Raw genomic sequence first — 12,051 nt, 5'->3', positions numbered from 1 at the left:
CCATCCTGTCACTCCCTTCTGTGCTTTTCCCATGGCAAAGTCTTTCTGTGGATTTTACAGTGTTTGAGACAGGCGACTACTCTCTAAGTCCTTGCAGAACTGAATGAAGAAATTAAGGATGAAGTAGAGCTACACTTTTGGTGGTAAACTATGTTGTATCATATAATTTCTGGCTTGCCACAGATTGAAAAAAAAAACATATAAGCAAATGATATTCTAATAGATATACTTTGACTTGGTAAGTTATCAATAAGCAGTGTTCTGGCTTCCACTCTTGCTTACATGTTCTACATGTAAAACAACATTTTGTACAAGTTTCAACATCATTTTTAATATGAGTTCTAAATACTTGCATATTGCAAATATTCATTTGGTGTGCCATATCTCCAAGCTCAATTATTGATTTTATCTTTATTTTCATGTTGCAGAGACAAAGTATTAGAATGGCATAAAATATGGCCCAGTTCTACTACAAAAGAAGCGTCAATGCTCCCTACAGAGATCGTATCCCTCTTCGCATTGTACGGGCAGAATCCGAACTGTCTCATTCAGAGAAAGCCTATCTGAATGCCGTGGAGAAAGGAGATTACGCCAGTGTAAAGAAAGCTTTGGAGGAGGCAGAAATTTATTTCAAGATCAATATTAACTGCATTGATCCCCTGGGAAGAACTGCACTCCTTATTGCAATTGAAAATGAGAACCTTGAGCTCATTGAGCTGCTCTTAAGTTTTAACGTGTATGTGGGAGATGCTCTGTTGCATGCCATACGGAAGGAGGTGGTTGGGGCCGTGGAGCTGCTGTTAAATCACAAGAAGCCCAGTGGAGAGAAGCAGGTACGTGCAGGATTTTCTGAGTTTGTAGTCTGGTCTAATGTAAAGAGGAGAATTGTGCAAAGGGAGTAAGAAAAACCAAACCAGACATCATCCATGCATGCAGTACTTAAAATCAGAAAATCAATTACTTTGATGCTGTATGCATTGTATTCATCTATGTTGATACATCATGAAGTCAGAAATTGTTTTGAGTCAGAAGTCTAACTCTAGTTTAAGTCTAGTTCCAACATCCTGCCATGGGCAGAGATCTTTCCATAAACAAGGTTGCTCAAAGCTACTTTGAACACTTCCAGGGATTGGATACCTAGAACTTCTCTGGGCAACCTGATCCTGTGTCTGACCACCCTAACTGTAAAAAAAATACTTCCTTCTGTCCATTCTAAACCCAACTTCTTTCAGTTTACAACTGTTGCCTCTTTCCCTGTTGCTACAGGCCTTGGTTAAAAGTCTCTTTGTCTTTCCTATGACTCCCCTCTGTAGAATGATAACATTATTCCTGCAGATATTGCTGGGAAATCTTTAATCATTCAAAGAAACAAATAATTCAAAAGAGAATAGAAGTGTTAATACACAGTCCATTTGAATTAACTATGAAGCACCCATAAAAGTCAATTAATGTATCCATGTAGAGTTCATCATATCCCAGCTCAGAAAGGCAAAACTGGTAGACATGGCCCAGTTGTTCAGAATTTCAGTCCTGCCTCAAGTAGTCATCCATCCTATGAAGTACTAAAAAGGTGCAAACTTCCCTCCCTTTCTCCCTTGTCTTCTCTCAAAGGAAAGAATACATATGAATCTCATTCATGATCTGAGACCTACTCTGCTTTCCCTTGAACTCCCTTGAGACAACTCTGGGAAGTATTTAGCCTCTTGTAAATCTTTCTCATTTTAAGAAAATAGTGGAGACAGGATAACATAGCCCATAAATGATGATATTCCTAGGACTCTGCTAGGAAGAAAAACCTTAAAGTAGCTATTCTATTGTATTCTATTTTCATAAATTTCAACTTTTGTGTGTTATAGGTACTCTATTAATGCATTTTAATGAATAGTATGTTAAAATGATTACAGCCCTTTTACAGAAATTCCTTACAATATATGTTAATTACAGTATAATGTACTTGCCATGGATAGAATTGCAGATAATAGATAAAAAGTATAATTTTTTCTGATAAAATAACATTAATTCTATGCTTCTTTGTTTAAGAAAGAAATATACTAGGTCTTTCTGCAAATGTGTGTGCCTGCCTTCTTTCTAGATAGTAAAAGCAGAGCCCCTGTAAAATGGCAGTAGATTTATGTCAGAGAAGGGGAAGAAAACTATATTCATATTATGTTTGTCTCATTTCATTATTCCTCAACTGATAGTGAGAATACAGTACATAGGAATTTCTCAATGCAGTGTACCAGGACTCTGAAGGATCAGTGCACAGCCCCATCCCAAACCAGTTAAGACCTCTGTGCCAGCCTCTGTAGTGGAAGTTACTGTTTGAGGGCAGAGTTCATGCCATTTGATGGTAGCCATCCAAAGGTGTGTCTTGTCTCTGGTCTGGCTTCCTGGGCTCTCCTTAGCAATGGAGAAAAATTGAGAACCCTGGAGAGCTCCTCCTGCTTGTTATCAATTACTTGTTTTAAGACAGCATAAACTACCTTTTGGCCGTGAGAGTCTACAAATTCACTTCACAATAGCTGCCTAAATTTCAGACTGCTCTTCAGACTTTCGGACTACGTTTTTGTATGTGCCACAGCTGCTGTAATGAAAATTCTCTAATGCAAACAGTAAAACTTGTATTAGGCAAACTTCATGCTGTAGCAGACAAAATATAGACCACTTTTTGTGTGAATACTACCATGTTAAATTATCCACAAACTGCTTTGGTCCAGTCTAGAGGATTGTTCTCTGTGCTGAAGGTTAAGCATGTTTTTTCAGTGCCAGAGTCCACTGCTGGCTGGTGTGAGGAGTGCTGCTCCTCCTACGCTTTCTTGGTTTCCCTTTTTGCACTTGCTGGGGGTCTTACTGTAAAGTGTGAAGAATAATCATGAATCATTTGAACAGAGACATCTCATTTTGTGTCTGTACAAGGCTAGGTTTGCCCATTGCCACCATAAGCACTGCTTGCAAGCCAGTGCTTATAAAAATGGCATTATACCAAACATTTTTTAAGCATGCTCTTTCATGTATGCACTGGGAACCCAACAACAATTAAGCTTCAATGGGTGTCATGTGCATAATAATACACTGATAAACACACTGGTTCATTTCTTGGGAACATGGCATGCTGAACAGAGTATAAATGCCAATGGCATTTTGCAGTAATGCCACAATGAATTTAATATAATAAAAGGTATTCTGCCTGAAAAACCATTTCAATGGGCTAAAGATATAAAATCTGAATACTCAGAATTATGTGCTTGTATATACTTTTATTATACGCTGTTTTCTTCCTTCAAGTTTGTCTCCCAACCCCCCTCCCCGCCAATGTCTTTTGAAACTATTTCAAATTACAACTCTACTTTTGATTATTTGTATTTCTAACTATTTGACATATTGTTTAGACAATGATTCATTTTCAGACTCTAGGCTTTTAATAACATGACATCTTTGGCTGTTTGGTTTTCCTCCTTTAAATAAATCTGGTTATGTGTGGCAAAATCGTGTCGCCTTGAAGTTAGTGGGAGTTTTGCCATAGATTCAGCGAGGTCAAAGTTTCACCTTTTTTTTTTGGGGGGGGGGGTGGTTTTTTGGGAGTTTTTTGGTGGGTTTGTTGTTGCTTAAATACTTCCACAAGAAGTATTTAACAAGAATTTTATTTACACAAGAAGCACAAGAAATAATGTCCCAAATATTTAATTAGTGATAAAAATTATGAGCATTGAAATTCTGGGAAAAAAACTGATATGAGTCACAATAAATGAATTAGCTCTCACTATTTTTTATATTCATGTGATAATCCCCTATGTATGATGCATAGCTAATTTCAGCTTCACCTCATACAATAATGTAACTATATTTGTAAAAACCAATAATTTTTAAGCATAGAATTTCTTATACAATTCAAGTGCTCATTGTCAATGTCAGAAAACTAGAAGAGCAGGTCCTCTTGTATCAACAGAAAGCTACAAATTTTCAGGACTGCTAAAATGTATATTTTAAAAGAACTTTTTATCCTCCAAAATTTAATGCTGTAAACATTTTAAGTGTTGCAAAAGAAAAGGGACAAATGCAACAATATGTTAATTTGGTCCAAGAATCAATGCATGTAGTTAAAGTAATCTGGTTTCGCGTTTTTGAAAAAGTTTTATAACCAACATCTCCAAATTAGGAGATGCCACTGAATCTTAATTTGCACCTTCTCCTAAAAGAAATTTAAGAACACACACACACACACACAAAACCAAAACCAAAAAAACCAACCAAACAAAAAAAAAGCCACAAAAACACACCACTCCAATTATGGAAAACCCTAACAAAACCCCAATATAACAAACAAAGAAACAAACCCTACTCCCATTTCCCCCCCAAACCCACAAACTATAAAACAATGTTCAGATCTTGTTAAAGTTCAATCTAAACTCTTGAGTCTATTGATCATTCAGCTTCGGGGCTCTACTTAATTTCTATAGGTGATGTGCTCAGCATTTCAAAGACCACATAGGTTACAATGGCTTTAACCTAATTACCAATCTATGGATACATCTGGTGCCACCTGGCAAGTACAGATGAGGCATGGAGGTTTAGCAGTTCTGAATTGTCTTTCATCTCCTTCTGTTTCTCAGTTTTTAAGTGATGTTTTTCCAGAGTTGTCCAACTCAGGAAAAAGGTTTTTTTTGTCACTTGCATTATATTCATTATATTTTCTATACTTTTTAGCTGTACCAGCTGCTTGAGCACAAGTAAGAGAATAGCACAAATTAATGTGAATGAGTTGAGGAAACTTGTCCAAGTACTTTTAAATTACCATTCTTCAAAGCCATATGTCCCAAATTATCTGCCAAGTCACTTGTTGCATACCCTGATGGATATCTGAATGCCAAATTAAGAGGGGGGGAAAAAGTTGTTATTTCAAATTTAGTATCTACAGAAAACATTTTTGTCTTGCTAAATTGCAGCATCCACAGATGGGCTGGGGGTTAGGCAGCATAAAAAATTCATACCTTTATCTAAATCATAGCATACTCTACTGCTTAAGGAACCTAGGCATTGGTCATTAGCTGGGTGGTTGACCATCTAAATATTTGTCTATATTCAGGGAAGACTGAAGCAGAGGTGTAGCTGCCTTCTAAGGATGCTACAAATCACGTAAGTGAAGCTGAAATCCCAGTTATTAGACTTGAATCCATGTAGTATTGTATTAGCTGACAGACTTGGTTTAGGGCTTGGAAATCTGACTGCAGCATTTACAGCATTGTCTGACTAGCAGGAAAAAAAGCACATGACAGTGCTTTTATGCCTTCTGTTCATTGCTACATGTCAGTCTGCTGATACTTGAGGGTATTTTTAAAAGGGTGGACACTCTGGGGATAGATGTGCAGATATGTGAAAAAAATACTGAGTTAATGCCAGACTGGCATTTGTAAATACAAGGGAATTGCTAGAGGAAGGAGGACCTTGAGACAGGGCAGGATGTGATCATGGTGATATGTGCCTGGCTTACAGGCAGGGAAAAGTAGAAATTGCTGGCAGAGTGCTGGAAGTAGGAAGCTGGAAATAAACTATATCCACATGCTACAACACTCAGAGACCTTTTGCTCTCCCAGAATAAGTAGTAAGGTCCCATCATAAACTACTTCATGCAAAAGTCTTGCCTCTACTTACTCTGCCAAAGTCAAGACAGGAAGCCAGTCTTCAGCTTGTCAGTGTGTCAGCCTCTAAAAATGCAAATCCATGGCATATGCAACTTTTTTTTTTTGGGGGGGGGGAGTTTAATGAATTTTCCTGGAAATTTCTTAAAGGCCCAAGAAAGGGTGAGTTCAATCTGTTGTCTAAATATTTGGGAAAAAAAATATTTATTAGAAGAGACAAAAACCCAAACCTCTGAAAATTTAAATACAGAGACATTTCTGAAGGACTGGAATATTCAGCATTTAGATTACCATTTTCTCTTCAGACAGACTGTGAGGAGCCCTTCTTCATCACTATGTAGGGGCCTCTTTAGTATTCTCTCTGGTCATGTTAGAGTTTAGGTATGGTCTGTTCTAGCCTTTATCTATAGATCCAGCATGCCTGCAATGGACTTCACATAAATATTAAGCTTGATATTTCTTTTTAATGCTCTTTCAGATTTTCCCCTAATAACTGAACTGGGAGTTATATTGATCAAGAGGAGGCAGAAGGAAAGATTTTATGAGCACTGCATGATGCCTGGTAGTTTGCTAATCTAAACCTCTTTCTCCAGTAACTTTGCAAAATACCAGTCACAATCTCTTGTGGGATATTCTTTGTCTGTTGAGATTCAAGCATCATTTTTGCATTGAAAATGTCTCCCACAGAAGTTTATGAACTAAATGTCTTTTTTGAATGTTGTGATTAATGACAGTCTAGCTAGTAATGAGTATGGAGGAGGCGTTGCAGAGATTTTTTTGTCAGGCTTGAAGTACACATTCTTGAGGTGGAACATGAGGGCAAAAAGTTGTTTCTTTCCACTGCTAGCTGCCTGAGTGGGTAGCTGAGTATTTGCTTCCCAGTGGTGTCTGATTAGTTAGAATTTTCTGACATATTGATAGATGAATGAATGGGAGAGTCTGTAAAGGATATCTCATTTTATGGATGAAACTGATAGAGTAGTTTATCCACATATTCAGTCTATCATAAAACCATTTGGACACATGAAAACAACATGTAGCACAGGTGCATTATAAAGGTAGAGCTGACTAATTGCATATGAGATGGAAATAAGAATTTATAGAAGTATTGTTCTTGTGTTTTTAGAAGGTTGCTGGCTGTTTCCAAGTTCAAAAAAAGCTGCACATAAATGTCATTATGTCTTGACAATAAACCCAAACTGTCTGTGTTTATATGCGTCAAAGCTAAGGTGGGTGGATGAGTAGAAAAACCTGTGACAATTACAAAAGAAATACTCCAGAAGCTGGTATGCCTGTGCCATCAGAGAGAGCTGCTAGCAATTTCAATATTGAGGTAGGCAATGTGTTCTACAACATGCACCACCACCTTGTAACAAATGCTAAATCATAATATTCCACTGCTGAAGCAGTGGCAAGAGACAAATGCCAAAACACAGGGAAACATGACAGTTACTTGACCTGTAGAAAATGATGAGCCATTTTTTAATTGGCAACATAAAGAAAAATTCTGACTATCAGGATCCTTTTAGGTAGATTTCTGTAAGGTGGGGTTATTGAGGATGACTTTTCCCAGCTATGAATCTAATCCTCTGCTTTAGCAGTTTGCAGAAACCAGAAAATTTTGGTGATGACAAATACAGATTTATTTTAAAGATGGCTGGTGAACCAAACTTCCACCTAAACTTGAAGTGTTACAAATTCAGAAATATTAAGTATTTTTCTGTCATTATTTGCTGACATTTTCACATTTTTTTTTAATCTCATGCTAGAAGTGAAATTACTTTCATACCATGAGGAAATGAGTGCAGATCATCAAAAATATTTGAAAGTCTAGAATAAGTCAAACCCTTTAGAAAAAAAAATCCAAATCTTCAGAAAGTTAATTAAAAAATAAGGTCTGCATAAAAGTTGGATTTGTCTTCAAGAAGTCAAATTTTCTGTGTTGATTTCTTTTGCCTTCTTTTCATGTTTTTGAGCCCTTCTTTACAGCACTCAGCCAAACTTACAATCAGAATAGGGACAGCATCCAAATTTAAAAAGAAGATGTCCAAAATTTCTGCCTTCTACAGTGAGTGGTCCTGTACTGTCATCTTCACAAGCCTCCATGCCTGGCATCCTTTTTGCCAAACATACCTGCCTTCACTTCCTGACAACTCATCAACTGCAAAGATAGTTTCATCTAAAGATTTTTAGCAGTCTTTCAGTGCCTGAAAACAGATTAAGAACAAGCTTTGAGGGCAACAGTATAAATTCGTTAAGAGTGAGAACTTCTACAAACAGACCCTTTTTTGATTAAGGTAGTCTTCTCTTCTAAGGTCTAGAAATCCCCACTGCCAATTATTTGTACATTTGGTGATGCGAGTTGACTTAGGAAGTTAACAAATTGCTAAGCATTAAAGGAGCAGTATAAACAAACTGGTATCTTTTCTGCTTAGAGCAGCCTCTCAGGGAACAATTAATGCTTTGGCCCTTGACAGAGCAGATAGAGATACATGCTCTGTATAAATATATGCTATATATAAATATCTGTATTCAGATATATGTATGTAAAGGGGTGGAAATCAGCCCCCCATTCTGTTTCCTGAAGCAGAAGGCAAGGCAGCAGTGGAGCTCAGAGTCTGTGCAGAGATGTGTCCCTCCCCGTCCCCTGCCTGCCCTGCAAGGGAGGGAGACCCTCCAGAAGGACCCTCCATGTCATGTCTGTGTAGTTCTCTCTCATTCTCTAGAGTGTCTTAAGCAATAAAATGCTGTTTGAATCAGTCCATTTACTGCTCACAAATAAGCCAGATAGCTGAGCTCCCAGTGAGGTCAGTGATGAGCAAGAGGATTTGCTGACCAAATACAAGTGTCTACTGTAAGGTAAGAAAAAGTCTTCTCTGGACTCCACTCACTGCATCAACCAGGGGCCCAGCTCAGTAGCTCACGTGTAGTGGGTAAGTTAAATATGAAACATCTTAGAATATCTGAGAGACCTATTGTGGCCTTGCAGTTATGTGACAGAACCTGTGGGCAACTGAGATGAACCCTAAATTTTCCTGGGTATAACAGGAGCATAATTCAGATATAGAGCTGTCGTTAGGTGTTTAAATGTGAAGACAAATACCCTCCTGTATATTCTTCTGCAACATATCCTCTTTCTGACTGTGCCCAGTGCAGAAAACCAGGAAATATTTTAGAAACAGAACCACCTACTGTTGAAAGAAGCTCAAGGCACTGCAGTTTCTGATGGACTTAAACCTTCAGGCAGTCCAAGGCTGAACAGTGGTCCACTGAAAAATATTTTCAAAGAGACACAATTTTAGAGTTCTGTGTATGAGGACCCACTGTGCTCAAATGCAGTTACCTTGTACTTGCCTGTGGAGATACTTCTTAAATAATGCAGGAGTAGAATTTGACAGACTTTTTCAAAGTGTGCATTACTCTTTGAGAGTCAAGTATGCAATCATATATAATAATCTATAAACCACATTACTTTACAAACCTTCAGCCATGGGAAAACCCTAGGAAAATTTATAAAACAGAAATACACCACTGTCAAGAAGATTGCTCACATATGGTCTTCCACACCCCACCATTATCTTGTCAAATTTCTCTGTGAGCAGTGAAATTTATGAAATCTGATTTCCACCTAACTATATGCATCATGATTGAATTTCCTCTTTCTGATGTTAGGAGCACTCATCAAAGCTTTTGAAGAGGCTGATACACTCATGGTATCGTTTTTGCATGAATTCTCTGGTGTCAATTAACATAGCTGCACTCACACTCCAAATTTTTCTTCAGAGCTCAAACATCCATATCTTTTGGGAAACTTGCAGGAATTTATTTCTAATATTCCTTCATATTAACACCTAGCTGGAGCAATCCAACAAATTCAAAAGTCACAATGGACTGACTGGCAAAGCCATTAATGTGATAACAGGGGCTTACTTGTCTTAGGAGGCTACCAATTTAGCTTGTCAATTTGCTGGCTGTTTTCTGGGTAGAGGATCTGAATGTCACATACTGCACTGACAGAAGTGTTGTAGTTGTACTTTGTGTCTGTACCAGGATCCATATCTTCACCACAGATTTGCAGGAGGCAAAATTAGTTCCCCTTTCAACTCAGCTACTAAAACACTACCAAGTGTTGGTAATAAAATATTATCTAAGTTTGCAGGCTTGTCACAGTGTGTGAGGCCTTCTGGCAGGGAAAAAAAAAAAAAAAGAAACCTGAAATATCTACCCTCAAAGTGTAACTTTTCATATTATGTACTGCTGAGATACAGTTGAATATTTGCAGAAAATGCAAAAAAGTCTGTCACCATTTTATTTCCTACCAACTTGTTTTATGACATCTACTCTAAGTTCAAGCAATATAGCTGATGAGATAAAATTTCTCTTCCCTGCTCCTTTATTTATTAAGTCTCTACTTACTACCATGCTCTGAATTTAGTAAAAATGTACTCACATATGCTCAAAGAAAAAAACAAACAAACAAAAAATACCTCAAAACATTTCCATATCCTAAAGCACATTAGGAATACCTCTTAATGCATGGATGCACCACACGTGTAAGATCTGTACAGATCAAGATCCAATCAATTGGTGAACTCAAGAGGAATTCAATACTAAAATAGGCCTAACTTGAAACAAGGAGTATTAAGGGGTTTGAACAAATCCATTCCCCTTGGCATCAGTTTCAAAGGCTTCCTTCTAGCAATGGACCCTTAAATACCTCTAACTCAGTCTTCTGCCCCTGGTCTCTCACTGTGTAGGGCAGGTTGTAATAATACATGTCTCCCCCATTTCTCCTTTAATCTCTTTGCAGACGGAATTTAAAGGGAATATTTTAATTTCTAGCAATACTCTCTTGTTTACTTACATGTTTCCAAAACCTCATAAGCAGGAAGACTGTTCAGCTGATTCTTGTGTGCAAGGAGGATCTTAACGCATCTGTTGTTAAGGAATTAAATCCAGCTGAGAATATCATCAACCATTCAGTTTTCAACCCTTTGACTCTCAAATACATCTTTCATTCCCAGCATATCCTACTTAGTTCTGTGAGCCTTGGTCTCCCTCGTATACTTCAGAAGAAATGTTCTGTTTTGCATCTATGAAATATAGGAAATTTACAGTATGGTTCAAAATGTAGAGCTTCTGCTAAATAACAAGCCACTGAATAACATACTGGGAATAATGTACTTATGAAACAGCTTACTGTGAAGTACTGTGATGTTCCTCTGCATCCTCTGAAGATTCTTTTGGTTCTTTTGTCTCTGCCATAATCTTTTGTGTTCCTTTCTCTTAATATTTTTTTTTAAATCGAGAAAACATTTTCCTGTAAGTGTTTCTGTAAGTGTTTCCAATTTGCCTGTTTCCCACTTTGTTCTTTGTGAGTAGAACCCTTCTAATTTTCTCAGACACTAAATATACTTCCCAGCCACGAAGATATCACAAATTACTTTGCAATGTTAAATAATTGTTATCAGCTGCAAAAAAGTTCAGCTAATTCTCACCCTCCCAGACACTTGTATCTCTTAAACAGTTTGTTGATACCAAGGGAGGCCACCAATCTGTTACTGTCTTTTCTGCAAAAGCTCCTTTTCAGAAACCATCTCTGTAGCCAGTGGGATGGCTTTTCTTGTTTCTAGATCTAAGAAGCTCAGGGATAAGCAAAGGATCCTGCTAAGATTCTAAGAACTCCTTTTTTTCTGACATTTCTCTGAAAACCTCATTGTTGAAGCAAGCCAATTTCTTTCCACTTTTCTAGCTGACTATTGGAGACATTTCAGCACAAGAAAAATGAGCAGGGAAAAGCAAGAGATTTCCCACATTTTACTAATCAGACCAAAGACACAGTCTCTCAGGAAATGGAATATCAGACCTAAGCTTCATTAAAATGATTTTGTCCTTATGAACCATTCTGTGTTTGGGAAAATTATCTATGCATTTGTTTAAAAAATCTGGATGGGAAGGCCCCCCCAGATCTACTTTGAACATTCAGGACAATTCACTATTGACTTTACTCATCATGCAAACTCTGGGAGAGGTATATATGAGCTTTATTATGATGGAAATACATAATTCAAGTTCCCCTTTTATCCTTTCAGTAATATGATATTTCTTCTTTCTCAGATCTCATGTTTTTTTCTGAACCGTTTCACTTTTCTTCTTTCTCTGTCCCTTGAGTGAAAACAACTTTTGCTTGTCACTCCTGATTTTGAGCAGTCAAGAAATGTCCAGAACACCTACTAGAAACACTTCTTTACCTGTTTGAAAATTGTGGAGGGCAAGAGTAAGTTCCATAGCTGAAAAAAAATTCTGAATATCCTGGCAGTCTTCTATTGAGTGTCTACTTTTAGGCATTTTCCCACCCTTGCTCAAGCTACTGGCATTGACTGATGAAACAGCACATCCATTCACTCATAATGCT

At 37.5% G+C, this 12,051-nt stretch overlaps 1 protein-coding gene across 1 annotated transcript in view; it reads left to right on the top strand.

The window, feature by feature from the left end:
* The first annotated feature begins 455 nt into the window (after window positions 1-455).
* TRPC4 (transient receptor potential cation channel subfamily C member 4) overlaps window positions 456-12,051 on the top strand; it is a 78,748-nt gene continuing 67,152 nt past the window's right edge. The window contains exon 1 of the mRNA XM_062514724.1: window positions 456-833. Coding sequence (XP_062370708.1) covers window positions 456-833 — 378 coding nt within the window. The remainder of the gene's footprint in view (window positions 834-12,051) is intronic.

Source organism: Cinclus cinclus, chromosome 2, assembly GCF_963662255.1.
Source record: "Cinclus cinclus chromosome 2, bCinCin1.1, whole genome shotgun sequence".
Classification (NCBI taxonomy): Eukaryota; Metazoa; Chordata; class Aves; order Passeriformes; family Cinclidae; genus Cinclus; species Cinclus cinclus.
The sequence above is the reverse complement of the archived record's forward strand: the minus strand, read 5'-3'. Positions and strand labels throughout refer to the sequence as shown.